The sequence below is a fragment of the Amphiprion ocellaris genome, chromosome 9 (genome assembly GCF_022539595.1).
Source record: "Amphiprion ocellaris isolate individual 3 ecotype Okinawa chromosome 9, ASM2253959v1, whole genome shotgun sequence".
In the NCBI taxonomy this organism is placed as follows: domain Eukaryota; kingdom Metazoa; phylum Chordata; class Actinopteri; family Pomacentridae; genus Amphiprion; species Amphiprion ocellaris.
In genome coordinates this window covers 7,155,268-7,182,831 of record NC_072774.1, presented here as the reverse complement: position 1 = coordinate 7,182,831, position 27,564 = coordinate 7,155,268, and the positions used below count along the sequence as shown (strand labels likewise).

The window sequence follows — 27,564 nt, the reverse complement described above, 5'->3', positions numbered from 1 at the left end:
TTCTGTCTCTTCTCTCGCAAGACAGTAAAAGAACAATAAACTCCCCATCTTGATGGCTGATCAGAAAACTTGTTCTCCTGTTGGTTCACCAGATTGAAGCTTTAAGTCGAGATAATTACAGTGCTCAGAGGCAAAAGAAGAAATTTGCTTTTGCTTACACAGAGCAGCAGTTAGGGCTGAACAATGTGAGGAAATTACCCAAGTGTGATTTTTCTGACAGACATTTGATTTACAAGAGACTCTGCAAGAGAATCAGAGCATGTGATGGAGCATTAAACCCATGACAGCATGATTTTAAAGAAAATATTTCACAGTATAAGGTGTGACTATTAAATAATGAGACTTGGCTACAGTTTACATCTGTGCCCGCATAATATACACTAATCGTCGCTCAAATTGAATGACACTAAATTCAAGCATCACTCTCATTATTTAACCTTCTGATCCACAAAACCTGCTGGTGACTTTAAAAGGCAAGTTTTGTTTTAAAGATTTGCCAAAATGACACCATTTATCAGAGTCAGAAACTGTAAAAACACAAAAAAATCACTGTAATTTCAACTTTCTGATGGTTTTTGGAACTACTAATCTCTAGCGTGGTGTTCCATTGGGAAACTTAACCAAACCTGAGCTTAAAACTGTCATGTTTCATCATCACTTCATCCTACATGCCATATTTAAAAATTCTACAAACATATACTGTTTACACTAAATAAACTCTATAAAAAAACTAAAAATATGCGGTCCATGGTGTAACTGAGAAGCCATTACTGACTTAGCTATGATCACAAGTTACATGACAAAAATTCAGGGACCATTTGGCTAAACTGCAGTCAGTGTTTACAAATGTACAAATCTAAGTAGTAAAAATATGTTTTCCAGTATTAATAACATCTATGGATACTTGGAGAAACATTGTACATGCTGATTCCAGGTTCTTAAAGTTTTGTGTAAAGTAAAAAGTCAAAGAAATTCAAATTTTGTGACTTTTTTTTGATGATTTATAACAATCTAATTATGTGAAACGACACAGAAGACATTTTTGACTTCTTTCAACTTCTAGCTGTAATTGTGTTGCTTCCATAGAGGTGAAACACTTTATATTGCAGTGAAAAGTGCATCACTAATGAATAAAAATGTGACAGGAGCAAAAAACAAACAGAAACTGCTTGGGGTTAATAGCTACATCTTGTACATCCTAACTGCAGCCTTAGCAGTTCGCTAATTGCATTCTTTCAACTTATTTGAAATCGATTAATTGTTCAGGACTAAAGACAGTATTTAAACAAGCAATCCTGCATATTCTATGCTGCAGAACTAAAGTCAGCCTGCTAAATAATGTTCATCCTCATTACAATATAAGCGAAAAGCATGTTTTTATGATTCCGTTTATACCCATGCACTATTATCACAACTGAGCCAAGAGCCCTCATTAAAAGTTTGCACTTTCAAGTTCAGTGTGAAAACACACAGTTAGAGGCTAAAATTTGCCTTTGTCTTCTAATTAGAGTATTTCATCTATGTATCAGTGTGCCCTGGCATGTGTTTCTATGAATGGAAATGAGATCAGAGCAGAATGCCATCCTGTCATCTGGACGAGCCTCATGTGGCTGCGATGGCCCAGATATGGACCTTTCAGGGTAGCAGGGCTCTCTCTGAGGTCAAACAGGAGGCAGAAGCTCTCCCTTGGCAGGACATGAATCACTGGGGCGAAGCCTCTTCGGTCCTAGTATAACAACAGCTGTGCTGAGGGATGAGCATGCCTGCCTGTCTATGTAAGAGCACCGCTGAAAGTCACCCGCTCCCCTTTTATCAACAGAGACGATCTGCTAAACCCTGCACGCCCCTCCACGCCCTATCACTGATCTTTCTCTCACTTTGATTATGACCTGCTGGGCGGCATAAACAAAGATTAGCATCGCTGGCTGACCACGCTGCATCTGTCACCAGTGCTGTAATCAGCTTGCCTTCATTAAAGCGGGCTTTGATAGGAGTCTGATGTAATGGAGTGCCCTCCTCTCAGCTGTCACCCCGGCCGCTACTGTAGGGACCATGTGCTTCATACCAGGGCAAATCTGGCTTCGGCAAATGCATTAAAGTACATACAAGGTGGATCATAATGAGCCCGAGATCAGCTACTAAAAAGCCGAAAACACAAAGAGGCGGGTTCACTATTTCCAAAACACAAAAAACCAAAGTAAGTTATAAAATCTGGTGCCACACACGTTACGACTGCACCATAGAGACCATGCTGCTTTAATTCATTGGTAACAGAGCTTTACTATTGCATTACACCACCAGTGCATGGTGGTGTAATGCAATAGTCTCTGCATAGACTTTTATACGACCAGCGCCATGTGTTATACGCACTCAAACATTTAATGATCCGCTTCAACAAAAGTTTAGTGAGACGGGTTCGTTTAACAGTCAGAAGTGATGTCGACTCTATTTTATTTTGTTCTGGAAATTTAATAAGTAAAGACTTGAATGTCTTTAGAGGGTGAGGTCTCATCGTGGTCAAGTCCATACCTCAAGACTCTGCTGTTGACCAATTAGAAGTAACATTCCTCAAAACTGGAAAGAATGTTTGCCTTCCTGTTCTTCAGATTCATGGTTTGAGTAATCTACAGACTTGTTTAACCCTCTGAGCTCCAAGAAGTTTCTGGGTGGATTTTTGCTCACTTTGTACTCGAGTCCTGCACCTCTATGGAAGCAGCACAGCCATGACTAGAAGTAGAAAGAACTCAGAAATGTCCTATGAAAAATGAAAGAGTTATAGGCTGCATTTACTCATTTTTCTTTCTTATTTCTTATATCTTCTTTATGCTGTGTGAAAACACATCCTGCAGTTCAGCCGAATAATCAAAATTTTTCTCATGTGACTGGTGGTTGCAGATGAGTCAGTCAGTGGATTTTGATGAAATATTCTGATGCCACACATGATTAGTTCAAAAAACATTGAAATTCTGACCATTCTGTCTATATTTATAGTTTCTGGCTCTGTAACTTTGGTGAATTTTTGAAGATAACACTCCTTTCAAACTCATTGGCAGCTTTTGAGGTTCAGAGGATTAATATGGAGCTTTCTTAAAAACTAAAGGACGGTGATGAACATTGGTAAATAATTCAGAATTTTCTCTCAGCACACTGAATACCAACATCAAACTGTCCTCAAGGGGAGATATACCTCTCAGCCAGTCTCAAAAACTACCTGATGAACGATAATAGGAAAGAAACTTTGAAAAGCTAAACATTGTTAAAGGGCGCATACTTTCACTAACCCTACTTTTACTAATTTTTTAAAAAGTTTGCATCAATTTTTGAACATAATGGTGAATCTTGTAGGGAGTTGTGTGTTCATTATGTTAAATAAATCCAAACAAACCAGGGATTCAGTTAATTCTCTCCTTTGTTGATTGAAGTATTGACTATTTTCTCAATTATTTGATTAGCTATTTGGTTTACAGAATGTCAGAAAATGGCTAAAAACATTCAGCTTTACTATATAGACGAGGAAAGAAACCAGAGAACCAGAGAATTTAGAATTTCTCTTAAAAAACGACTCAGATTGATGAATCAATTATCGAAATTGTTGCCGATTTTTTTAATAGCTGACGGCTAATCGATTAAATTAAATTAAATGTTGCAGCTCTAGTGTTAAGAATTAAAACCAACCACTTACTATGCTACAATAATCCCAATAAACAAGCGTTGTAGTTAACAGCTGTTTTCATGACTGATTAATCTACTGACTATTTCTTGCAGAAACTGTTTAGTTATGAGCTATTGTTTAGTTTAGAGAACTTATCCTATGTCAGAGAAAGTGAAAAATGCAGTCTTTTTTTGTCTAATCAACTGACCAAAACCCAAAATGTTTCCATTTACAATAAAAAAAATAAAAACAGGAGAGTAAACAACATCTGAGACACTTGGGCAAACACATTCATCTTTTCAGTCCTGAAATGAACTGCGCCAAGACCAAAAAACAAGACAGAAGACACACAGCACAGCATATTTTGAGCGCACACACCCTGACAAACAAGAAAGAAGCGAGTGCACAAGGCAACAGCATATCAAAGCCGGTTTGGGACTCAAACAGGATGTTCCTCTGTTTCTGGCCTCCATGTGAAATTCTGTAAGCTCCCGCGCAGGCCCCTGGCTCTTAAGCCCGGCCAATGGGGAGCGCGTCCAGGCCGATAAAGCTGAGGGGATTTGTTCCACATTCCACAGGCCCTTTAAACAACACAGAGGATCTCAGAATGCCAGGTTGTGGGTGAGGCGGCCGGAACGCCAATCCCATCATTGCTGCAAACGTAGGCGCTTTCTGCAAGTGTCCAGCTGAGCAGTTTGCAGCTGCAGCGATCTCATGTCACCGTCTCTTTTTTATTTTTTTTGACAAACCAACACTTCAAACTTGTCTGTCGGTTGCAATCAACAACACTTTGGAAGCGCCTCTTTGCTGTGAGTTCCAACACAATCACTCTCACCTGTACTGTCTGTGAAGTGCAGTCAGTGTCGGGTTTCCAGCTGTCTGTCTAAGCATTGACATGTCAGCTGTAATTGCTCTCACCTGTGAGATAACCACCAACACCACTGTTTTCACTGCTCACTTTGTTAAGCTGCGAGAGACTTGAGTCACGGCTTTGAAAAAAAAAAACCCGGCCCGGCAGTTCATAGGGGCGAGGCTCTGCGGTTGGAGGCTGATGGAGCTACAAGCATTACAGTGCTCCTGTGGGTGACTGAGAAATGTCAACAAACCATGCTGGGGTAGGACAGCTGCACACCAGTGTGGAGGAGCAGCAACGTTGCCAAAGCTTTATGTGCACTTTGGTTCCCAACCTGTTTTGTCTGATGCCCTCCTTCGACCCTATCAGACAGCCTCAAGCACCTCCTCATCACCACAATGTTCCAAATATGTTCTTGTGGATGGATTAAAAACTGGATGTTAAGTTCAACCATTTATCTATTCATGTGAAACTATTTCATTCTTTCTCCGTTAGTTCATCTTCCTATTTCAACAGTTTACTTAGTTATGTCAGCTGTTTATCCGTGTGGTTGGCTCTTTCAATTGTTTATTTTAATCTGTCTACACTATTTTTAACTGTTATCCCATGTGACCATACATGCATAATGTTTTGATAGTTATTTTACATTTTTTTCATGACTTTCAGCTAACTATGTTAAGACACTTTTTTCCACATTTATTTCAACTGTTTGTTCCAAGCAGCAAATTCCTGGGTTGAAAAATAAAGCCAGTGCAGTTCCTCGAATAGCAACAAGAGGCCAGCTCCAAAAGCGAATCAATCTCCATAGACATCCATGTTAAGCTGTCAATCTTTGCAGCAGAAATGAACTTGTTTACAGCCTGGTACAAAAATGGGTTGGTCTCTAATGCTCTTTTCCTCATTCATGACAACTTTGCTGGGGTTGAATTTTTATAGAATTCACCCGTTTAAATTGCATTAAGGCTTAAATTGGTGCAAAAATAATGGCACGACCACTTTTGGTGGCATTGGTGAATTTAGTCATGGTGGTGAGGTAAGACGGTGGAGCCACCACACTGAGCATCAAAACTACTGTAGGAAACCTTTGGACTACATCATGGAGTGCCTGCCCATTTTTAGTAAATTTTTTGAAGCGTTGACTTAGATATGTTTAGACAGGTGTTTATCCCATAGACTGTATACAAAAGATGGACATATCCTCCAGGTCCGAAAAGCAAGGCCAGTGCCGAACTGCCTCTAAACTTACATCCTTTCCAACAGCCAGCAGGGGGCGACTCCTCTGGTTGCAAAGGAAAATTAGATTATATAGAAGCCTATGAGAAGATGGCACTATATCTTTCTTGATTTGGTACTTCAGTAAACATTTTCCTAATGAGTTTATGGTCTCAAACACAAGTTTTAAGTCTCTTTCCATACAGCATGCTGTTAATTTAGCAAATTATGGTCACATTTAGAGGAACATAGATGACAAAGTAGGGTATGTTGCAGAGCAGGTCTACCTTTTGGCTGACAAATCGATACCCTACCACCGTAAGTAGTGTCCTTAGCATCTCTAGACCGATCTAAGCTTTGCTCGTTAGGTCCAGTTTCAAAGTTTCAACCATTTACATTTTCTGGTTATGGTAACTGTTTAGCCAATAGCTTTAACAAACTATTTTGACTATATATACATCACGATTGCTTGCTATTTTAAATGCTTCTCCATTTGACTTTCAGTGAATCAGCCTTGATACCTACTGCAGCAATTTCATTACTAAAAGTAAGATTTAGCTGACAGTTTATCAAACATCTCCCCTGTTCATCCTTATCAACTTGCTGTTTTGACATTATGTTTTTAATTATATAGATGATTTATTGATTTATCTAGTACCTTTGTCCCATTTTTCCCCCAACTAGTCTACATTTCTTAGATGAAGAAACCTTCTTTACTTGAACACCACTGATTAAGTTGACGTAAAGCTCTATTTTTGTAGTTTTGTCAAGAAAAAGCACAGCAAACGCCAGCCAAAAAGGAGTCCCAACGGTTTCAAATCTACCACCATGACTGTGAAGCCACCATCAATCGAACAATCAACATGGAGATGTTTGCTTCTTACCTAGTTTACCTTCTCTGTGCGCTTCCTAATTAGTTTTCAGTCCGTATTGATTGCAGCACTTCATGACAACTGGACATGTGAGTGTGTGAATGTACAACTTTTGGCCGCTCACTTACATCTGAGGCCGTTCTGCTGTTAGACTCCTGTGGGCTGGTGGAAGAGCTGCCTGCTGGTTTCCTGAAAATGTTCTTCCAGCAGGATAAGAACAGGTTCAGGGTCAAGACCATAGCTCTACAGTCCACCAGTTACTGCTCCCTTTGGGTAACTTATGCAGGGAAGTACGGATGCATAAGAGTAACCACAAAGAGAGGAGCTTATGCGTCCGTGACCAATCAGCCAGTAATGTAGCGTGAACTCCCAACGTATCCATCTGGGAGGCATATTGCTGTACTGTACTATCACTGCATTGAAACCTCATGGGGCGACTCAGGCCAGAATACAGAGTTCAGTGCACCAGGATGCAACACTTAGGCGAGCGGGCAGCCAGAAACTTTAATACCTCATCTGCTGGAGCCTAACTATTCTCAGCGACACTTGCCAAAACCTCAAGTCCCAGGAGACACCACTTGTTTGCATAATTGGTACTGTTCCTCCTTACTATGAAATATTTAAGGCTTGAGGCTGCCCTGCAGTGGGTAAAAATGTCTTGGACTCGCAGACTGTGGCACAGTTTCTGACACAAAATATCTTAAATCTGACACACTGACAAAAAAAAAAAAAAAAAAACTCCAGCTGCTGCCTATTCAAAGTGGCTTCTCCCCTTTTATCTCCGTTCACTCTTTGCTGTTGTGTAAGTCTGCCTGACTGTCAGGTAGCGCTGTCTCCTCCAACCGCCACGGACTGCCAGTCTCAAAGACCACGAGAATTCTTGACGCTGCTAGAACAGGCTTAATTCCAAGCTGTGAAGTTCCTCACAGGCCTGGAACTGGACAGGGGGTCATCCCAGGGTCAACACCAAGTGTTTTCCTGAGGATTCCTAAAAATACACTCCTGCTGGGCACAGGAAGCAGAGGAGACTCCACCATCCTCAGACGACGTGAAGGAAGCCTGGATATGTGAAAATGGACCGTTGCCAGTGGCCCAATGGCTGTAATGCTTTGGCATATTAGTCACAAGTTCCCATGTCAAAGAAGTTGAAAGAGGAGCTACGAGATGCACAAAAGGGAAAGTAGAACATGGACCAATTACTGATGCACCAAAATCATGCAGAGCTCATTCACATGTCTGCTGAATTATTCTCAAAGAAAATTATTGGTCAAAAAAAAAAGGATATGAGGGTATGATGAATTACTTTTGAAATCGTAGCTACAAGACAAGAATTTTAAAACCTCGCAGTGCAAAGCATGAATCATAATTCTTTATTTGTGGCACATCAGAGAGATTTTGAGGCCACGGCCAGCGAGACGGTAACATCTGTGCTTCTTCCTTTTTCAGACTGCCATGTGTGCACTTTAGTGACCTGACAGACTCGCTGTGTGTCTGAAACACTGTTCCCCAGTGTGAAATTCTGAAACGTAATTCATCCATGGCACAAGCAGAGATCAAAAGGCTACGGTGCAGAGGGCAGCTCAGCTCAGCTCCACCTCCAGCTCAGATTTTTTTTTTCGCAGCAGAGCGCACAGAGAGCTGCTGCTTTCACAGCCATAATTATGGAAAAACCAGGTCTACGGAGCCATGAAAGAGTCTGCACTTAAACACGGGCTGCATTAGTTTCCTTGTATACTCTTATCTTATCTCCGGCATATAAAGCTTCAAGCTCGATGGAGTCTTGCTCTCTATCACAGTCTGGAGGCAGTCCACTTCAAGCACTAAGTGTGATACTTTATGTCTGATAACAGTTCTTGAAAGAGGACTTATGCTTCAAAAAGCAGAAGGTGCTGGTGTGCAATAACACCTTTAAAGGCTGGGAGATAATCAGGTGCTACCAGGATAGAGTTGTTCTCAAAGGTGAGCATGTGACAGTGGGGGTAAAAGTTCAGATATTCTGATACTCTGGCATTTTTGAAGTGATAGGATCAGCCGGGCCCCTATCAACACAAAGAAGCAGGAGCTGGTTACAAAGAAAGATCTTGCTGAGCTTCAATATATGCTAAATTCATATAAGATGTCCTGCCTAGAGTTCTATGATACTTTCCACTGAGTTAGGCTGTTTTCTTACTTTTTTAACTTGTTTGTTTAACCGTCTGCACCCCAAAAACCTGCTGTTGCATTTGAAAGACGTGAAAGAAAATACACCATTTATCAGAGAAGAATCATCAGATTTTCTTTGAACTAGTCCTCCGTCATGTGCTCTTATCACAATTTTCCATGTCAAGGAAGTTGACACAGGATATCACATCATACAAGATTATTAAATACAAGCTCAAAATTGCCATATTGTATCAAAATCAGTTTATTTCAAATGTCCTTTTTAAAAAAAAATGCCAAAAATATGCCATTTATACTACTATACTGAAACAAGATTCAGTAAAAATGAAAAATTCTGCACTCTTTTCCACAACTGAGAAGCCAGTAGTGACTCAGTTAAGACCAACAGTCATATAACAAAAATTAATTGGCTTTTTGATTGAACTGCAGGCTGTGTTTATACAGAACAGAGAGGAGTACGGGCGGAAAAAAATGCAAGAAGTTAAATATGTACAGTATGTAGAGTCTCCATTTATTTTTCCAATATTAGCAACACCTGTGTTGTCACATATTGGTTCACAAGCTGTCAGTAGAAACCAGGGCTGTATACTAAGGGCCACTGGAAGAAGAATTAGCTGTGAACCCTTCCGGTTTGTTCATTTTTGATTATATTTTACTGAACAGATTTACAGTAACAATAATCAAATTACTTGTAACCCTCTGAATCCCAAAACCTACCAGTGAGTTTGAAAGACGTGCTACTTTTAAAAATAAATAACCAAAACTGCTCCATTTACCAGCACCAGAAACTACAAAAACAGGGAAAAAAAAAAATCACTGGATTTTCAAGTTTCTGATGGTCCTTCAAGTAATCAAGTGTAATTTGCAGTACCAAATCTCGGCTTAAAATAGTCACTTTAGTCTGCATGATTAAAAAAATTTGCCAAAAATAAAGTGTATACAGAAATCAAATTCTGAAAAAGACAAAAAAAATCTGTGATTCTCAGTGCAACCAAGAAGCCATGATTTATTGGGCTGTGACCGACAGTCATGCAACAAAAATTCTGAGTTTTCGGCTTAACTGCTGGCTGTGTTTACTCAGAGCAGAGCGGAGGCACATTGTAAACAAATGAAAACATAAAAAAGTCGGAAAAAATATGTCATTTGTCAAGCCAACACTTTTCCCCAGTATTGGTAACACCTGTACACACTTGCAAAAATGCTATACATGTTGATTCCAGTTTTATTTCATTTTTGTAAAATAAAGAATCAAAGAAATTAAGCTTTTGCTTTTGGTAATTATAGCTGTGTTATACTGCACAAAACACATTTTTGTGTTCTCTTTACTTCTAGCAATCATTCTGCTGTTTCCATTGAGGTTCAGGATTATATTTTGCAGTGAAAAATGACTCCACTGTGAGTAAAAAACATGACAAGAGCAAAACACACCCAGAAACCACTCAGAGTTTAGAGCGTCAACACATTCTGCTAAGCTTTTCTGTAAAACTGTAAAAGTCACCGAGCAGCAATATCATGAAATAAGACTTTGCAGCGTTCTTTGTGACGTACCTCCTGTGAGCAGATGGTGTCTGTGAAAGGCTCTCAGTGAGAGGGGCAGGCATCTCAAGGAGAACTGCTGTTTATTTGAAATGAGCCTTTAGGTAAACATGTTACACGGCACACAGGGCCAGGTCAGCGTTTGAAGTGGACGGGCTCAGGAAAGAAATGGGTGGGGGAAGAAAAAAAGGCTGCCTTCAGAGGAAATGAGAACAGAGGCCTCTTTCAGCAGCGTTTCATCTTCTCTCTCCTTTCTGTCACATATAGAAAGAGCACAAAAGCAGCTCTGCTATACAACCGGCACACACTGCGAGAACACAATCGTTTTCTGGAAATTAATTTCCCCTTGAAAAATTACCGCTGATGACAAAAATAGCCGCTTCCTTTATGAACGGAGGAGGTGTTTTTTTTTTTTTTTTGATGAGGGGAACAGGTTTGTGTAACAAAAGCAGAGTTTGCAGCCATTCCCCATCACAGAGGAATGTGTTGTGCAGAAGGAGGAGCGCCAGGCCTGCGCTGTCTGCACAGCCTGGATCCAGGCTTTGAAGCTGCTAGTGTGTTTCAACAGCTAACCACTTTCAGATGGGACTGTGGCATTTTATGAGCTGAGTAATAGCGATACCTACACATGTGCAGGCTTGGGGTCCCAAAGAGGGGAAAGGCAGAGAAAAAGACTCCTCGGGGGTCTGTGCTTGATAAATCTCATGCTATGGAGTTTCTGTATGTGAAAATATAACACAGGAGGATGGAGATGGTGGAAAATCTTATCACCGGAGGACGTTATTCTGCTGTAAAATCCGATGTTTTCAAGGTTGAACATCAAAACCATGACAACGCGAGAGTAAAAACACATCACTACAATGCCTGATCTATATATAAAGCGTGTTTTGAGAGGAAACAGACTTACAAAGCATCACAATCATGTCAGCAGCAGCAGCAGCTCTGGGTGCCCTTTTTTTTTTTTTTCTCCAGCATACCAGAAGCGACGGTTTGTGGTGTGTGGTGTCTCACTCTCCAGCCTCAAACCCAGCAGGGCGTCAGGTTCACGAATGTGGAACGAGGATGAGGTTTCAAGGCATTCAGGGGTGACCGTGAAGGCTTTTTATATGAGAACACAGAAAATGAAGGTGACAAGGACCGGCATCCCAGCATTAAAACTGTTCATGACTGTCGAGTTGCATTTTTGCGGTCCTCATTAGCTTCTGCTCTTACTTCAAAATAAGCTCTTAAATTCTGGTTTAAACGTGTCCATACAATTCACTAAACTCGTCTTTGCTTTTATCTATTGTGTACTTTATGTTTAATCTTTTCTTTTTGTACATTTTTTAGAAGTGGGAATGCTTTTACGCTGCTTTTCTTTCTTTTTTTATTTTAATGCACTGTACAAAGCCAATGGAATCGCCTTTGTGTATGAAACACGCAACACAAATGAACTTGCCTTGCCATGCCTTATGTCTTTGTGTGTGTTTTTTTTCTCTTACAAACAACAAAAGCAGAGGTATTCAAGCCTAAGACTTATCCCTGTATTGTGCTGCTATTCAGTTTCCCCTCTGTTGTATTGTGGAAATATAAGTCAGGTCTGCATCCGACCCATATGGACACAATCTCAAGTTTCAAACGGATGAATTCAATGGACAACACGCTTTAAAAGAGGAATCCCCCATCCTCTTTAAGCCAACAAGCTAAACCTCACACTCCCTTTTCAGTTAAAACCACAACATATCGAACAGGAACAGCTCTGCAGAGTCTCTTCTGATGATGTTTAATGGACTTGGAAGTCTTTTGTGTCCTCCCCGAGGTCATCACGTGCGCTACGCTCACCGAATGTGTAATTAAAACAATGTAATCAATTAACAATGGCTATAATGACAGCTTAGAATAACACCAAGAACAACCATAACTGAAAAAATATAATATTCCCCCGGCTGCTCTAAGGCTTGTGAAATGAAGTCCGCTTGGAAAAGAACAGGGGTTTATGTGGAAACATACCTTACACACTAAAATGTAATAACCTTTGAGTCTCCCGGTGTTTTACTTGGCTGGGAGAGCTCTAGATCAAACACAGACTTGGATCCAGCAGCCTTTGCCAAAAATGTCAGTGCTAAGCACTGGACTCCAGCTTCAGGTATTTTCTTTCCCCTGGCAGGGAGTAAAGACACAGAGCAGCATTAACCCTCGACGGGGCAAACCCCAAACAGCCACCAGCACACCAACCGAGCCGGTGGAAGTCAGGTCTCCCCGCCGTCATCGGTGACCACGAACGTCCAGGTCATGCAGAGAAAAACCATGGATGCTCTCCATTCAGGAAGGCGAGATATTCGTGTATGACTCTGATCCAGTCCTGTGAAGCTACTCTGAAACAGATATCTCATAAATATCATGACAAGCAGTGACAAGACGGAAGTGACTTCAAAGCGGCGATGATGAGGCTGAGATATCTCTAAAGGCAACAGAGCCTCATTCCATACGTCGGCAGATAAGTGCTCCAATAATGAAAGAAGTGGAGCAACTGTCACTTCTCTTGTCTAAATATATTCTGTTCTCCTTTGTGCTGCAGGAGAAATTTCAATTATTATTCAGGCCATTAAATAACCAACGGTGCGGCTGCGCGTGGATAAAATTCTGGAATGGCCATGGAGGGTAATATATTTTGTATATGAAGGGTGATTTAGCTTGGCAAGGTATATAGCAGGTATTCATTATGCTAATTAAATATATTAACCCTATAAGCCTCAAAATCTGCCGGTGAGTTTGAAAAGCACGTTATCGCCAAAACTACACCTAAAGTGTACAAACTGACTGATTTACAGTAACAACAATCAAATTATTCGTAACCCATCATCAGGTCTAAAAAGCAGGTTATTGCTTTTTAAAAATCAATAAAATTTTACCATTTACCAACGCCAGAAACTGCAAAAATGGAAAAAATCTTAGGATTTTCATATTTCTGATGGTCTTTGAACTAATCATGTGTGATGTGCAATTCTTTTGGGAAAATTAACCAAATCTCAGCTTAAAATCGTAGCATTTCATCAAAATCCCTTTATTCTACATGTCATATTTCAAAATTCTTGAAAAATACACCATTTGCAATAATCAGATTCTGCAAAAAAATAAAAATTCTATGTTATGTTGCGCAACTGATACGTCATTGGTGGCTCCATTGCAACAAAGAGTCATGTGACAAAAACTCATTGGATTTTCGGTTGAACTGCAGGCTGTGCTTATACAGAGCAAAGAGGGAACAAGCAAGACACTAATTAAAATGTAAGTAGTACAATATCTATATTGTGTCAAGCCACTATTGTTTTCCAGTATTGGTAACACATGGGGGCATTTGGATAAAGGTTGTGCATGTTGATTTCAGGATTTTCCAATTTTTGCAAAATAAGTAATCAAAGAAATGTAACTTTCATTCTGCATTATTCATGATTTATGGCATTCTAACTGTGTCATTATGCACAGAAGGCATTTCTGAGTTCTCTCTACTTGTAGCCATAATTATGCCGTTCCCATAGAGGTGCAGGACTTTATAATGCAGTGAAAAACGTGACAGAAGCAAAAAAACACCAACACGACAATGAGATAGTTAGCTTAGCTCAGCACTTTGACGGGAAAAAAGCTCTTAGCCAGCCTGGATAATTAACATGTCATATCTTGTTTGTGCAGCACCATTTCTTCGCAGCGTCTTCTTAAACAAACAAGATTAAAGTATTAATTAAAGAGCAGAAGTGGGCGTTCCAACAGAAATCAGCAGTGCATTAAAACAACAGAGGGCTCCATCGGTGGGGGCGTGGAGCTTCAGGTGAGACATAGCAAGGAAGTTTCAGTAACAGACCAGTGGATATGAACACACTGTGGTGACAGCAGTTATTTCATCTGTTGTTGTGAGGAAAACATTGTAAAATAAAGTGTTTAAAGGCAACCCAGAAAGCCAAATGGTTAAAGCACATAGCACAAAGGTGCTAATGCTCTGAGCAGCAAGTCCCCGGTTTGAATCCTGGACCATTTGCATCATGTCACTTCACTACTCACCTGCTGTCCCTGTCAATAAAGGCACAAAAAGCCACCAAGAGAAGACACATTTAGGAAATATTGATCACGTTATGAAGGAGTGTAGGCTTGCCAGATTAAACCTGTTTCTAAGAACAAGTCTGCATTTTTATACCAGATCCAGAAACTTACTGTGAAGACACAAGAGTGGAACTGATCTTCTTAATGAACTCTTGGCACAAACATAGCAGGAGACTTTTATATTAAAAACATGACGCAACAGTACAGAGAAGGCACGAAACTGATCCACAAAGATTTGCCAGAATGCAGAAATTTAAGTACTTATTGCTCAAACGTTTCTGGAGAAAAGTGTCAGACTGTTCCATTAACCCACTAAGACCCGAGCAGCTTGTGGGCGTTTTTTCACTCCTGTCACATTTTTGCTTACTGTGAGCACATTTTTCACTGCAATATAAAGTCCTGCACCTCTAAAGAAACAGCACAGCCATGTCTAAAAGTAGAGAGAACTCAAATATGTCTTTTGTGCAGTATAACACTGCTATAAAGCCAGAACTGCAGAAAGAAAAAAATGAAAGCTGGATTTCTTGAAAATTATTCATATTCTAAAAAATTTGAAAAAACCTGGAATCACCATCTATAATTTTGTTCCAAGTGCCAACAGATGTTGCCAATACTGGAAAAATGGTGGATCTTCATAGTATAGATAAGTCACTACTTACAATTTTAATTTGTTTCCAAGTTGACTGCTCTCTGTTCTGCGTAAACACTGGCTGCAGTTCAATCAGAAAGTCACAGAATTTTTGTCACGAGTGTCGGTCACAGCTGAGTAAACCATAGCTTCTTGGTTTCACTGCGAAGTACAGAATTTTTAGTTTTTCACACAATTTGTTCAGTGAAGAACAAGTAAAGAGTTTGTTTTTGGCAAATTTTTAGACAGGTCACGAGAATAATGTGATTTTGATGAAATATCACTATTTAAAGCTTAGACTTGGCTAATTTTCCCAACAGAACTATATTTCTCACATGGTTAGTTCAAGAACCAAGAAAAAGTGGAAAACCTAGTGATTTTCTCTGTTTTTACAGTTTCTAGTGCTGGTAAATGGTGTAATTTTGGTGATTTTTTAAAAATAACATGCCTTTCAAATCTGCCAATGGGTTTTGGGGTCCAGAGGGCTTTGAGTATTTTGATTATTGTAACTGTAAATCTGTTAACTTAAATACAACCAAAAATCAACAGGCTGGGAGGGTTATTGCCCCAATGTCCCCTCATAGTTGGCCCTGGTTTGTGCTGACAGCTTGTGAACCAACATGCGATGGCTCTTTGATTTCTTGTTTTTTTTGTTTTTGTTTTTTTTTACGAGCACTGCTCATGTGGGACTCAGGCCGAAAGAGAGCAAACTTCTTCAAAGTACTTGAGACAGTATAAATATCCCCAGAAAAATAAACATTTAATCTGCTGGCAGTGTTCTAATGTCTCTCCCCATTAGGACCGAGCCACACAAACCACTCGGCCTCTCACTCACTCACTCACTCACTCACTTACTCATTCGCTCACAAATATACAAGATTGAGAGCCGGAGAAGGACTCGACCTCTGACTCAGAGGCGAAACCATGCGGCTCTCAGGCGACATGAAAAGAAACGGCTAAAACAAGCATCTCGCGAGTGTCGAAGGCCAGCTGATGATGTTTACACTGACAGAGGAGTTTGCTCTCGACAAATGGCGGAGAAAAAGCTTGATTTACACGTAAGGCAGCTGTTCACATAAGGTGAGATGAGCTCCCTAAACAAAGCAAGGCGGATGAGGCTTGACTCCCCCTTCCTCCCCCTCTACCTTTAAAACCCTCAAATATCTCCCTTAAGAAAAAAAAAACCACCCATAACCCCTATTCCTCCTCCTCCTCCTCTTTTCCTCTTCCCCGCCACCTCCTTCCCACCACAGCCCCTCTCCCTGCTCCAGGATTTTGCTGTACAAACCAGGAACAGATGTCTGCCGGGGCCGTGCTGAAAGACCCCGCTGTTCTGGATGCCAGCCACATGCTTTTCATTCAGAGATGAAGGCTCACAGCTCGCCTTCTTGTGAAGCCAATTTCAAAAAAAAAAAAGAAGGGGTGGAAAAAAACAAACTCCAAATGCCTTCAAGTCTCTTCAAAAAGCAGTACATATATGAGCACACCTTTTTGTCTCTTCTATTGTTCCCCGATAGCACCTCATCTTGGTGATTTCTTTCCTTCCATTTGAGCTTCTTAGATGAGGTGGAAATAAAAAGTCACAAAACAAAATGCGAAAAAAGAAGTCTTGAGGAGCGATTGCATCCGCACACACTCAACTCAAATGCTTAAAAACTTGGAGCTGCAAAATATAAATGTCATTTGGGGACACACTCTGAAGATTACACAGATATCCCGGCCTCACATCCAAATCAAACAGCGCTAACTCAAAATTAACGTGGCGAACAGAAGATATACCCAAAAGCCCAAATGCGACAAAGTCATCCAAACAAAACATCCATTTCGAGCCGGATCACCAAATGAGGATTTTTATATAAGGGGAAAGTCTTATTCACAGATTCCAAACGAATGCTAAAAAAACATTAGCTTACAATTAGTTTAGTGAGCTGCTTGGGAACTACGCTCTTAAACTTAATTTATTATTGAGGGCTATGTAACTCTGTGTAAGTCAAAATAAATTTGTGTCTCGGAGCTTTTGGCACATCATTACATCCAACTAAAGTTTTTTTTGTTGCTGTGAGTGCGATGATATTATGCTCTAAAGTGGAATAGTAAAGGTCTTTGCTGTGGAGTTTAAAATGTTGACACACTCGTTCTTCACTGGACCAAATCTGTGGGAAGTTTGGAGACAAAAGGTGGTGCTGAAAGGCCGAATTAGCCTGTCAATATTTGGGCATGTCTGCAGAGGTGAAGCTCCGGCACTAATAACTACAGGTTTAGAGGTAATTTCACAGATTCAGTAACTACCTGCTTGTCCGGGTGACTTGTTGCGCCACTTTGATCCCACCTGTAATATTTTTGCACCAGCTGTAAAACTGAACACCTGCAAGGAAAGTGTCAAACTCTGGATACCAGGATGAGCTCATCCGGCTCTCTTTGACCACACTTTGCAGACTTTAGGATTACAGCTGCAGTCTTGAATCACAGTTTTTGCAGCAATATCAATATTTAAACAGGTCTTTAAATGCTTTGATCTTTTGTTATTTCCCTGCCACGGTGCTGCAAAGCATTCGCCGGATGAAAATGACTGCTTTATTAGGGAGATTGGGAGGTTTACACAAGCTGATGTTGAAGTTTTTTTTTTCTTCTTCTTCTTCTGGTAGCTCCTCCAGCCCATCCCCCAGGACAGGGCCTAGGGGGATAGAGCAGCAAGAGGTTCGGAGCCTCCACTGATATCAGAGCCCTTTTATACCTCCCAGTACTGCGCTTTGAAGTCGCGGCCAGACAACTCAGGAATCCTACTCCCCCGTTTGACAATGAGGAGGGGGATGGTCGGAGCTGAAGCCGTGTGTTTGGTCAATTTTCTCCTGTATGGAATCATGAGTAATTGAGAATTTCTCTGCAGCTCATTAACCAGAACCAGTGAAAAAATATGGATAAAATGTATCTTCCATCTCTACTGCTGTTTCTTTGTTTGACTCGGACCTGCTTAATCAAGACTCCACACAACTAAGTGCCCATAATCCAATAATTAGAAGTGGAAATGTGACAAAGTAATCCGATCCTGGAGAGGAATTAATTAACCGAACGTGGGATCAAACGAGGAAATGCTGTAACTGTCTGACAGAGGAGGTAAATTCATTCTGCGCTCATAGATGAGAAAGTATATGGCGTGGAAAAAAAAAAAAGCTCCCTGGGGACATCATCTGTCTTTACATTAATGTAGGTATCGTCCCATTTCAAACAGCATGAATAGAGCTGTCACTGCATAGGAGCACTCAGTTGCATATTGCCTCTGCAGTACAATAGTGAGCTCGTATGCAGGCTGTGATCATATATAGTATCAATTTCATTCCATATTCTGGGTTATGTGGCAGTTGAAGCTCTGTATCAACCAATATTTCATTACTGATAAGCCTACATTTGGCTGATTTAATTTAAATTAACATTTTGGTCTGTAAAGTTGGGGTTAGATTTGATATTCAGCATTTTTTATTTCAATTATTGTTTTTTTCTTTTTACATAAATCAATTTAAAAATGTGCACCTCTGTCTCTTACGCCTCTCTTTATCTGTAGTCACTCAATGTTCCACCTAAAGTACCATCTAATTGATAACATGTCATGATTAATAACCAATCAACACTGAGGGTTTAATGTTGAAATGTTGAAATATGTCTGTCTGAACCTTAACTTTTGCCTGCACGTTTGGTAAGCATGCTATCCTGTTTAAAAAATTATTAAAATGGCACAAATGATCACAGCCTGAAACTGTGAAAACAGAAAAAATTGTTGGATTTTCAACTTCCCAATGATCCTTGAACGAGTCTTTTCTGATGTGCAGTGTGATGAGGAAAATTAAACAAATCTAAGCTGAAAATTTGTATATTTCAGCAAAGTCAAATCAATCAAAATCATTCTACATGTCTTATTTAAAAAAATTCTTAAAAAAAAAAAAAAAAACCTTTTTGCTCTATCTAGATTCTATGAAAAATTAAAAATTCTAAGCCTCTATATATAACCAAAAAGTCATGACTGTCAAAGCTACAGCTAACAGTCACATGGCACAAATTCTGAGAGTTTTCGACTGAACTGCAGGCTGTGTATACACAGAGCAGATGGAAGACACGTAAGGGAATAAATCAAAAATATAAGAAAGAAAATATAAATAGCTTGTAGTATTGGTAATATCTTTTGGAACGTGGAAAAATGTTGCACATGTTGATCTCAGGTTTTTTTTTTTAAATTTTTGATTAATATATAAGTAAATAAATTGAAGTTTTTTCCCGATTTATGCTATTAAAACTTCAACAAACTGCACAGGATCCGGTTGGAGTTCAGAAGATTAAATAAACATATGTAAAACTTACACAAACAAAGGCATTTCAACCCATTTTTGTGTTGGAGTTTGTGTTATTTTAACATTTAGAAACACAGATATATTTTTACTGCAAACGCATATCAGTTTCAAACATCAATTATACTGTAGGTCTCCTTGAGTTCCAATTATAATATTGGTTCTAAAAAACATATCGATCAAACCCAACTACAAAGAGTACAAAAGTACTGAAAAATGCCAATTTTAATTTCACAACGAGCCAAGTGCTGTCTTTGAATTTCTGGGTTCTCTAAAAACCAAAGGGACTCAAATAGAAAGGAAAAGCAGCCACCAAAAATAGTCATCTTCAATTCTACAATTTCAACAGTTTCATTTAGCTTTTATCCAAAGCAACGTACACGTAAGAGTAGACACAACACAAGCAAGGATCTCGTCAGGAGAAAACAACCTGGATTAGTGCCATAAAACAAGTTCAAGTGTGAGCTCTGATATGCATACAGAATTCTAATCCAGAAATTGCAATCTGGTCTAAATCACCATAAAAATATAGCCTGGATCAAATCACTAAAAAGAATGAAAAATGTAGTTTTAAAGTTACTTCCTGACACGGAAAAATACAATTACCACATGAATTAACCAAAAAGGCACATAAAAATCAATATGTGCCACAACAGATGAAGTTTAAATGACAACATATAACGTTAAAATCTGGTTAGGTACACCAAAGCAAGCAGCTAATGATGTGAAATAAATCAGAGGCCTGACTTTGATAGAGGCGAGGGTGGGACCCACCTACTAATAAGTGCCAAGCTCATGCCTTTGGTGGTTTCCCTTCAGGGGAGTGTGAACTCAGCCTCCTCTGAAGCTGAGTAAAGTTCTCTTTTAATTTGCCATGAGTGGGCGGTTTATAGCCCTGATATAATCCATAACTCTTCCACTATTACAACCACCCACCTCACCAGATCGTCAGCACCTCTGTGTGAACTTCTTGCAGTTTCTCCCTGAGAGTTCCAGTACCCCCTCGCAACTAATTGAAGTGATGTAATGTTATGCCACAGAGGGCTGCCCACTGGGAGCAGGCACTAGAATGGGAGGCATTGAGGGGAAAAAAGACACAGCCCTGAGTCATGATGCCAGCAGCCACAAGAGCAGACTTTATATCCCTCAGTCTGAGAAAGCTTTCCATCCATGTCTTTCTTTCTGTGTGCTTGCTCTGCCAAAGGGCTCATGGCTGTCATAGCCCATCCAATGACGCTGGCAGGAGGGAAATAACCGCCGCAGTGTTGAGCCGGAGCCAGACATGACAGAAAGAACAACAAACCTACAACTTTGCAAAGACATCAGCATGTCTTCACGCACGCCTGTGAATACAATGTGCTTCCACTTAAGAGGTTCTCAGATCAGCTTTCAGGAAGAGGGGAATGTAACAGCTTCACCCAGACAACTCTGACATCCCATCAGCAAATACAAACACACCTGGAACACCTTTTGTCTCCCCCAGTAATGAATTTTATACATGCAAAATTACACAATGCACATGCAGTGAACCATATGTGCCAAAATAAAGCATTTCCCATTTTCTTGTTATTTTAATGTTGGAAAATCTTGTTTTCACAGATTTTTCTCATTTAAGTAAATATTTAACAGCTTTGTATTGGATTTATAGTCACTGATTTGGAAATAAGTGTGAAATAAAGGCCAAAATACCTGCATGTTCTTCAGCTTCTGATCGCTGTACCGCTCACATTCCTCCATCCCTCTCCGGAGGAAGGCGTTCACAACAAAACTGTCTCCTGAGACAGGAAGAAAACACATCAATCAGCAGCTACAAATCTCCGTGCTTCATTAAATTATCATCACTTAATTCATTAACCTTCATCATGCAAATATGAGCTCATGTCCTCACCTTCTGGGTTTTCTCTGCGCTTGCACGCTTTGGATCATGACGCACAGGGATGCAAAACAGACAAATATTAGTTTATCTCTATATATATATTTTTTTTGTCATTTATTGCATCCAGATTGGATGTTTCTTACCATGTTTGGACTGAAGTTTGCCCATTCTTAAGTCCCTTCTCCGCGGATCAGTAACTATACTCCAAAACAAGGATAAAAACAGCCGCTTCACTTTACATTGTCACATTGTGTTTGTTTGGAAAGAGGAAAAGTCCAACTTCATCCAGAGGCAGGTGGTTAAACCGCGTATTCATTGAAGCGTCAGCAGTTAAAAAGATGATACGAGGAAAAAGCAGTAAAAATGTTCCGTGAGGAGACAGAAGCGCTCTGATCGTCCGTCTTTGCGCTTCACTCCAGTTCAACTGATGAGAAACCGCCTGAACGCAGCACAGAGCGAAGAGACGCTGTCAAGTCAGCGAAAGACGGGCAACACTTCCGGTTCAGGGTTTTTAAGAGAATAAAACAGAAATGTTAAAGGTTGCAAAGTGTTCATGATACGGGGAGGCATGCGTGAAATATATGATGAAATAGTTGGGCAGAAGGACAAAACTACTCATATCTATGCTAAATTTATTTATTTTTATTTGACTAATACGTTTTTTCTGTCTGGAAACGGCATAAACAAGAGACAAGTCACAGTATTATAGATCTTAATGTTTAATCTCTGTTTTCAATCAATGTGCAAAACTACTCATACTGCTCAAAACTGTGGCAATTTTATTTATTTATTTTTCAAAATACAGCTTTGATTCTATTCAATATGGTCCTAGAGATTTCAATTTCTATAGTGGCTCAAATAAAATCTTTGCCACTGATTGCTTAGAAGGAATACCAACAATTTCAGCTTTTTTCATAAAAATATTTGTTAAAAAAAATTTAAAAGATTAAAATGACTTACTAAAATCTCTAATTCAATATCTTACCATGTTTTCTCATTTGTTTATGTCATTTCCAGTCATAATAATAATAATAATAATAATAATAATAATAATAATAATAATAATAATAATAATAATAATAATAATAATAATAATAATAAAAATCACTGTAAATCGAAATTTGGGACTGGTAGTTGGTAGGTGGTAATTTAGGGCTGAACTGTAGTTTAAAGGTGTTAAAATGAGAATTGTTGCCCACATTGATGACAGGCAAGCACATGATTTTTCATTTGTGTTTACTTCGGCCTCACATCATAACATTCAAGTTAACATAAATCCATCCACCCATCCATTATCTATACACCGTTTACTCCTCATTAGGGTTGCGGGGGTGCTGGAGTCTATCCCAGCTGACTTGGGCGAAGGCAGGTCACCCTAGACAGGTCACCAGTCTGTCGCAAGGCTACATATACAGACAAATAATCACACTCACATTCACACCTATGGGCAATTTAGAATAAGTAATTAACCTCAACTGTGGGAGGAGGTACCCGGAGAAAACCCACGCAAGCACAGGGAGAACATGCAAACTCCATGCAGAAAGATCCCAGGAAGGCCGTGACGCGAACCAGGGATCTTCTCGCTGCAAGGTGAAAGTGCTAACCACTACACCACTGTGCAGCCCGTTAACATAAATCCACTTAACTATATTATTAATCCAAAGTATTCTATTCAGTATTATCATCATTTCCATTGAGTTGCTGGAGTCACTTAATCCTGACAAATCTACATCGGTCAATTGTCTTTAGCCGCTGATTACTCCCTTTATCTTTAAATATTGTCTATGACAATGACTTGTAATTTTACAGATTAAATATTAAATAAAGTATTAAAGTTTTTTTCCATATGTTGCAATTGTGTGCAAACATATGATTAATACAGGAAATTTCCTAATTCAGCTTCACATTACTCCACAATGTTTAATAAAGAGTCAAAGCTCCCCAAAGTGTTTAGTTTACCTCAAATCCTCAAGTTGGTAAGCAGCATCTTGGTTAGTTCTGTTTTGGTGTTTTGTTTTGTTTTTGTTTTTTTACAGTCACTAAATTTTGTATTGACCAACTAACTATAATTTTTTTATTCTGGCAAAAATACATCTTGTATTGACCAACTAAAATGGTATTAGCTAAAATATTTGATTCTCCACTCACATTTTTACTTCTAGTTTTAGCCCAAATGCAGGCTATTATTTTGAAAACGTGTTCGTACATATTCCAGTTGTAGATTTTGTGTAACCTGACACACTGAGCACCGATCTGTGCAGCTGAAAGCAAAACAACGTCCTCTGTTGGTATAGTTTTCACTGCAGCTCCATTCATGATTTTTCAAGCAGCTTCATGTTCATAACGATTGTTTTTTAAATGGATTGCAATATTTTAGCAGTTACATTAGTTTGTATCACAAATCTATCTCTGCTAAACTAGTCTAAGCACCATATGAAGATTTTTTGATAAAATGAGTTCTAGTGTTTATCTTTCTTGTTTTTGTTCCTCCAAGTGTCCATCTCCAGCATTTTGAGCTTGAAAGCTTCCTCTCCATCGCTCTGCTCTTCACTTCCTCCACACATTCTGGATGGATTCAGGTCTGGACTCTGGCTGGGACGCTCCAACATCTTCTCATAGTTTTCTCGTCACCATTTCTTCACCACTTTGGCTCCATGTTTAACATCATTGTCTTGCTGGAAGCTTCAATGCTGCCCAAGGAGCCTGATGTTTTCCTCCACAATCTCAGTGTTTCCTCTTTTCTTATGACGGCCTTCACTTTGACCAGGCTGCCTGGTCCTTCAATTGAAAAACAGCCCCGAAGCATCCCATTCCCACTATCATGTTTGACCATGGAAATATTGTTCTTGGCCTTGAATGCTTCTCCCTTCTTTGTGTCCAAACAACTCAATTTTTATCTCATCCAACCACAGAACTGATGAGTTTTTGTCTGTCTTGGAGAAGTGGAGTCCTCCTTGGTCTGATCCATGGAGACCAGCCTTGTTCTTGGTCTGCTGGAGTGTCTGATTGACATGTTGCTACCAGAACTGCTCACATTCATCAGGATGCTCTTGGTGCTGATCCTTGGATTCTTCTTGTCCTCTACCATTCTTCCAGTGCAGGGCTCACGTCTGTCTTCCTAGCAGCCCTTTGACATGTTTCAGTGTGGAGCTCCTTGGACTTTTTCATCATTTTCCATTCTGTGGACACTGGACCTTGAAAACACTTGAATATGACTTTATAGCCTTTAAACATCTTCTGAGCAGCAGCTACCTCTCAGTGATGAACCATACCATCAACTCACTGAGCTCTTTGGTTTTAGTCATGACTTGCAATTGACTAGTTACTGACTAGAGAACTACTGTACCAGCTGTTCTCATTTTATAATGTATTGGAACACTACTGAAAATAGTAGAAATGACTAGGACAGGATATGGAATGGCATAAAAGCTGCATTTCCTCAAAGATTTGTGACAATTTCAAGGACTATGAGTCATTTTAGACATGGCATTGTTCTTAAAAAGGTTAAAAAAAAACATATTTACCAAACATCATCATCATTTTTTGTCACTTGTTTGTCATTTCCAACCAGAAGAAACCAATCGGTCAAGTGAAAATTGAATATAAATCAATATCTGGTATGGAAATGAACAATCTTAGGCTTAACTGGATATAAACCAACTTCTTCAGCTCAGAGAGATTCTGGTTTGGTGTTTACAGAGCATTTCTGGTGTGTACAGATAAACACACAAAGCACAATTAATACTTAGTATTAACTAAATAATGCTGCTGTGTGAGAACACTGGTGAGCTGCCCGATCGAATTCCAGTGTCGGTTTTTGAAATATGCTCAGCAGATGCTAAAGATAAACTGTTGTTTATTGAAGAGAACCAGGAAGAACATGCTGTACTTCGACCCAGCAGACATCAAAAAGCTCTTCGGCAGTTTTACAGTTTGTTTCCTTTGGCGGGGTGTTAAAAACAGGGCCCGACCGCAAGACACATGCCGGGCGTTATGAATATTCATCCACTGTGGCAACCTTTTGCTCAGTATGAAGTCGCAAATATAACGTCTAAATATTCCACCCCAAACCAGGCGAGATGTTACTTTGATCTTTGCATGTTATCAAGACATAAACCATGATTACACACTTCACTCCATAAGAAATCACAGTCACGTGCACTTGTTATCTTTAGCGTTTTATTGCCTAAACGGAGCAGCTCAGCGTGGAGGAATATGCATCTTCTGCACTTCTGAAACAACATCTCTCTTTTTGTCCCAGTTTCACCACCATACCTTGATGAATGTGGAGTGTAGCTATATAACTTTTCCTGTCAATTTGTCTGCCATATGACTCCTCACAGACACAGGACTATCAGATCACTGTCTGTGGTTGACAGGATGAGCCGACATTTGCATAGCTCGTTGATGGCAGCTTCCTTTGATCCTACTTGCCGTGCCTAATTATCACTATTTCTTTATGCAGCTTGACTCCCAGGATTCTGCCTTTTTACAAGGTATCTCTCCCTCATCCTCTCTCCTACGCCTCCGAACATCATGCTTAAACGGATGACAAACATACGGGACAGCTAAATCTCAACAGACTCAAGAAAACAACAGATTCTGACAGGACAGTTTTGACTGGAAACAGACAGAGCTGAGGTTGTCTTTGAGGGGAAATGTTCTTTTGGATAAAAGCGCTGGTTTGTGATCAAAGGCTGTCACGTAGATGAAGAGTTGAAAAGCCCAGACAGCTTAAGTTTTATGGGCTCTCATTATGTATTTGTACAGAGGATGTGGATCATTATACTGACAAAAGTGCAGAGTATTTCTGATTCAGTGCAGAATCGCAGTTTTAAACCAATAATGCAAATCATAGCCTCTTCAAAACTCACAGAAATGACTGATAGTTTCCACAGTTTGTGTGCAGCCCTGTGCAGTTTCCTGTTAACATGCCTATAAGTATGTGTGTAAGTTAACCCCCTCCCTACATGAATCACCATTGGCACATGTAGGGATATTCCATTGCTTTCAGCAATGTACCTGAACAACGGTTGAGAGGATAAACATCAGACTGTTTGCTTTGTTTGGAGTTTTCTGACATTTTAAAGCTGCTTGAAACAGTGATAAAATCCTGTAACAATAAGGCTTTTGACTTTTCTTCTTTCTCCGGCTTGATTGCCTTTTAACAGCTGCCTGGTTTTGGACAGACTACAGTCGAAAGAAAAAGGCCTCCAGACAGAGCAATTATGGTTTTATTTACCATGCCCGTTTCTACAGCTCTCCCTTTCTCTATCTGCCCCCTTTTTCTCTCCACTTTGTGATCACTGATCAGATTAGAGAAAAGTTGAGCTTCCTCATGATTCATCTTGCATAAAAACCTCATTGACAAATGAAAATAGTGGGCACCAGGCAATTAGATGTAACAGATACTGTGGCGCTGAAGGGAAAACTCACACACACAACAGTCATGTGTCCTTAATGAAATGAGGTCGATTTGTATGAGGGGGAAATCCAATCCGTGTTGGTTTTGATTCGAGTATAAATCGTTTTCTTGATCTTAATGATAGACTTTTGACTGAAAAATCAAATCCACCAATAAAACACATAATAAGCTTAATTAAACACCCAAGAAAGGTCATTTTGAAGGTGTCTGTGAGATGATTGAGCAGGTCTGAAGTGTGTGAATGGAGATGAATTTAGTGTTTGCCTTCCTTTTACATTCAGGAACAGCCTACAGGATCCACCTTTGAAGTGGAATGAAAAAGCTGTTGCCAGCAACAAACAAAGGGCACATTGTCTGAACCCGGCAGCTGACATGCAAAGCAGCAGAGCATTCACAGAATGCAAAACATGTTCATACAAACAATGAAGCCACTGAGCTGTTCGTGTAAACTGTGTGCAGGACTGATACATTTCAACATGGGATCATCTTTCAACTGTTTTGTTTTAGGTCAAAAAGGTGGCAACAAAATAACCCCCACTGTCAGACTCTAGAACCATAGAGCAGTTTGAACCCTCATTCAGGAGTCGGTCTCATACAGGAGAACTATTGCAGTTTAGTTTATTAACTGCACTGAAGTTAAACCTGAATCATGCTTTTTATTTCTTTATTTGCAAAGTGACATTGAATATTTGTGGGGGTTTTTGGTAAATACCTGAAGTCCTTGAGACAGATCACGTGGATTCAAGGTCAACTGAAATCTGTTTTTATTACTGAGGCTGTTCTTATGGTCCTTATCGTGATTATCACGTAATTAATAAAATCTACTATAATAAAATCCAGTCATTCAGCGTGTAAAGCTGTATGACAGCATCTGTGCGCCACCAAGTGGTTGCCTCAAGATAGTGTTAAAGTCTCCAAAATGGATCTAATGGTAACGCG

General features: G+C 39.7%; 1 protein-coding gene across 2 annotated transcripts in view; it reads right to left on the bottom strand.

Moving 5' to 3' along the window:
• Positions 1 to 21,630, bottom strand: part of nkd2b (NKD inhibitor of WNT signaling pathway 2b) — a 32,331-nt gene extending 10,701 nt beyond the window's left edge. The window contains exons 1-3 of one of the 2 annotated variants that reach the window (XM_023275508.3): positions 21,344 to 21,630; positions 21,213 to 21,239; positions 21,014 to 21,099 (exon numbers count right to left, since the gene is read on the bottom strand). In XM_023275508.3, the coding sequence (XP_023131276.2) occupies positions 21,014 to 21,099; positions 21,213 to 21,239; positions 21,344 to 21,368 (138 nt within the window). In that variant the 5' untranslated portion in view covers positions 21,369 to 21,630. The remainder of the gene's footprint in view (positions 1 to 21,013; positions 21,100 to 21,212; positions 21,240 to 21,343) is intronic. The other variant, XM_023275507.3, reaches the window with a different exon arrangement.
• Between the last annotated feature and the right edge of the window lie 5,934 nt (positions 21,631 to 27,564).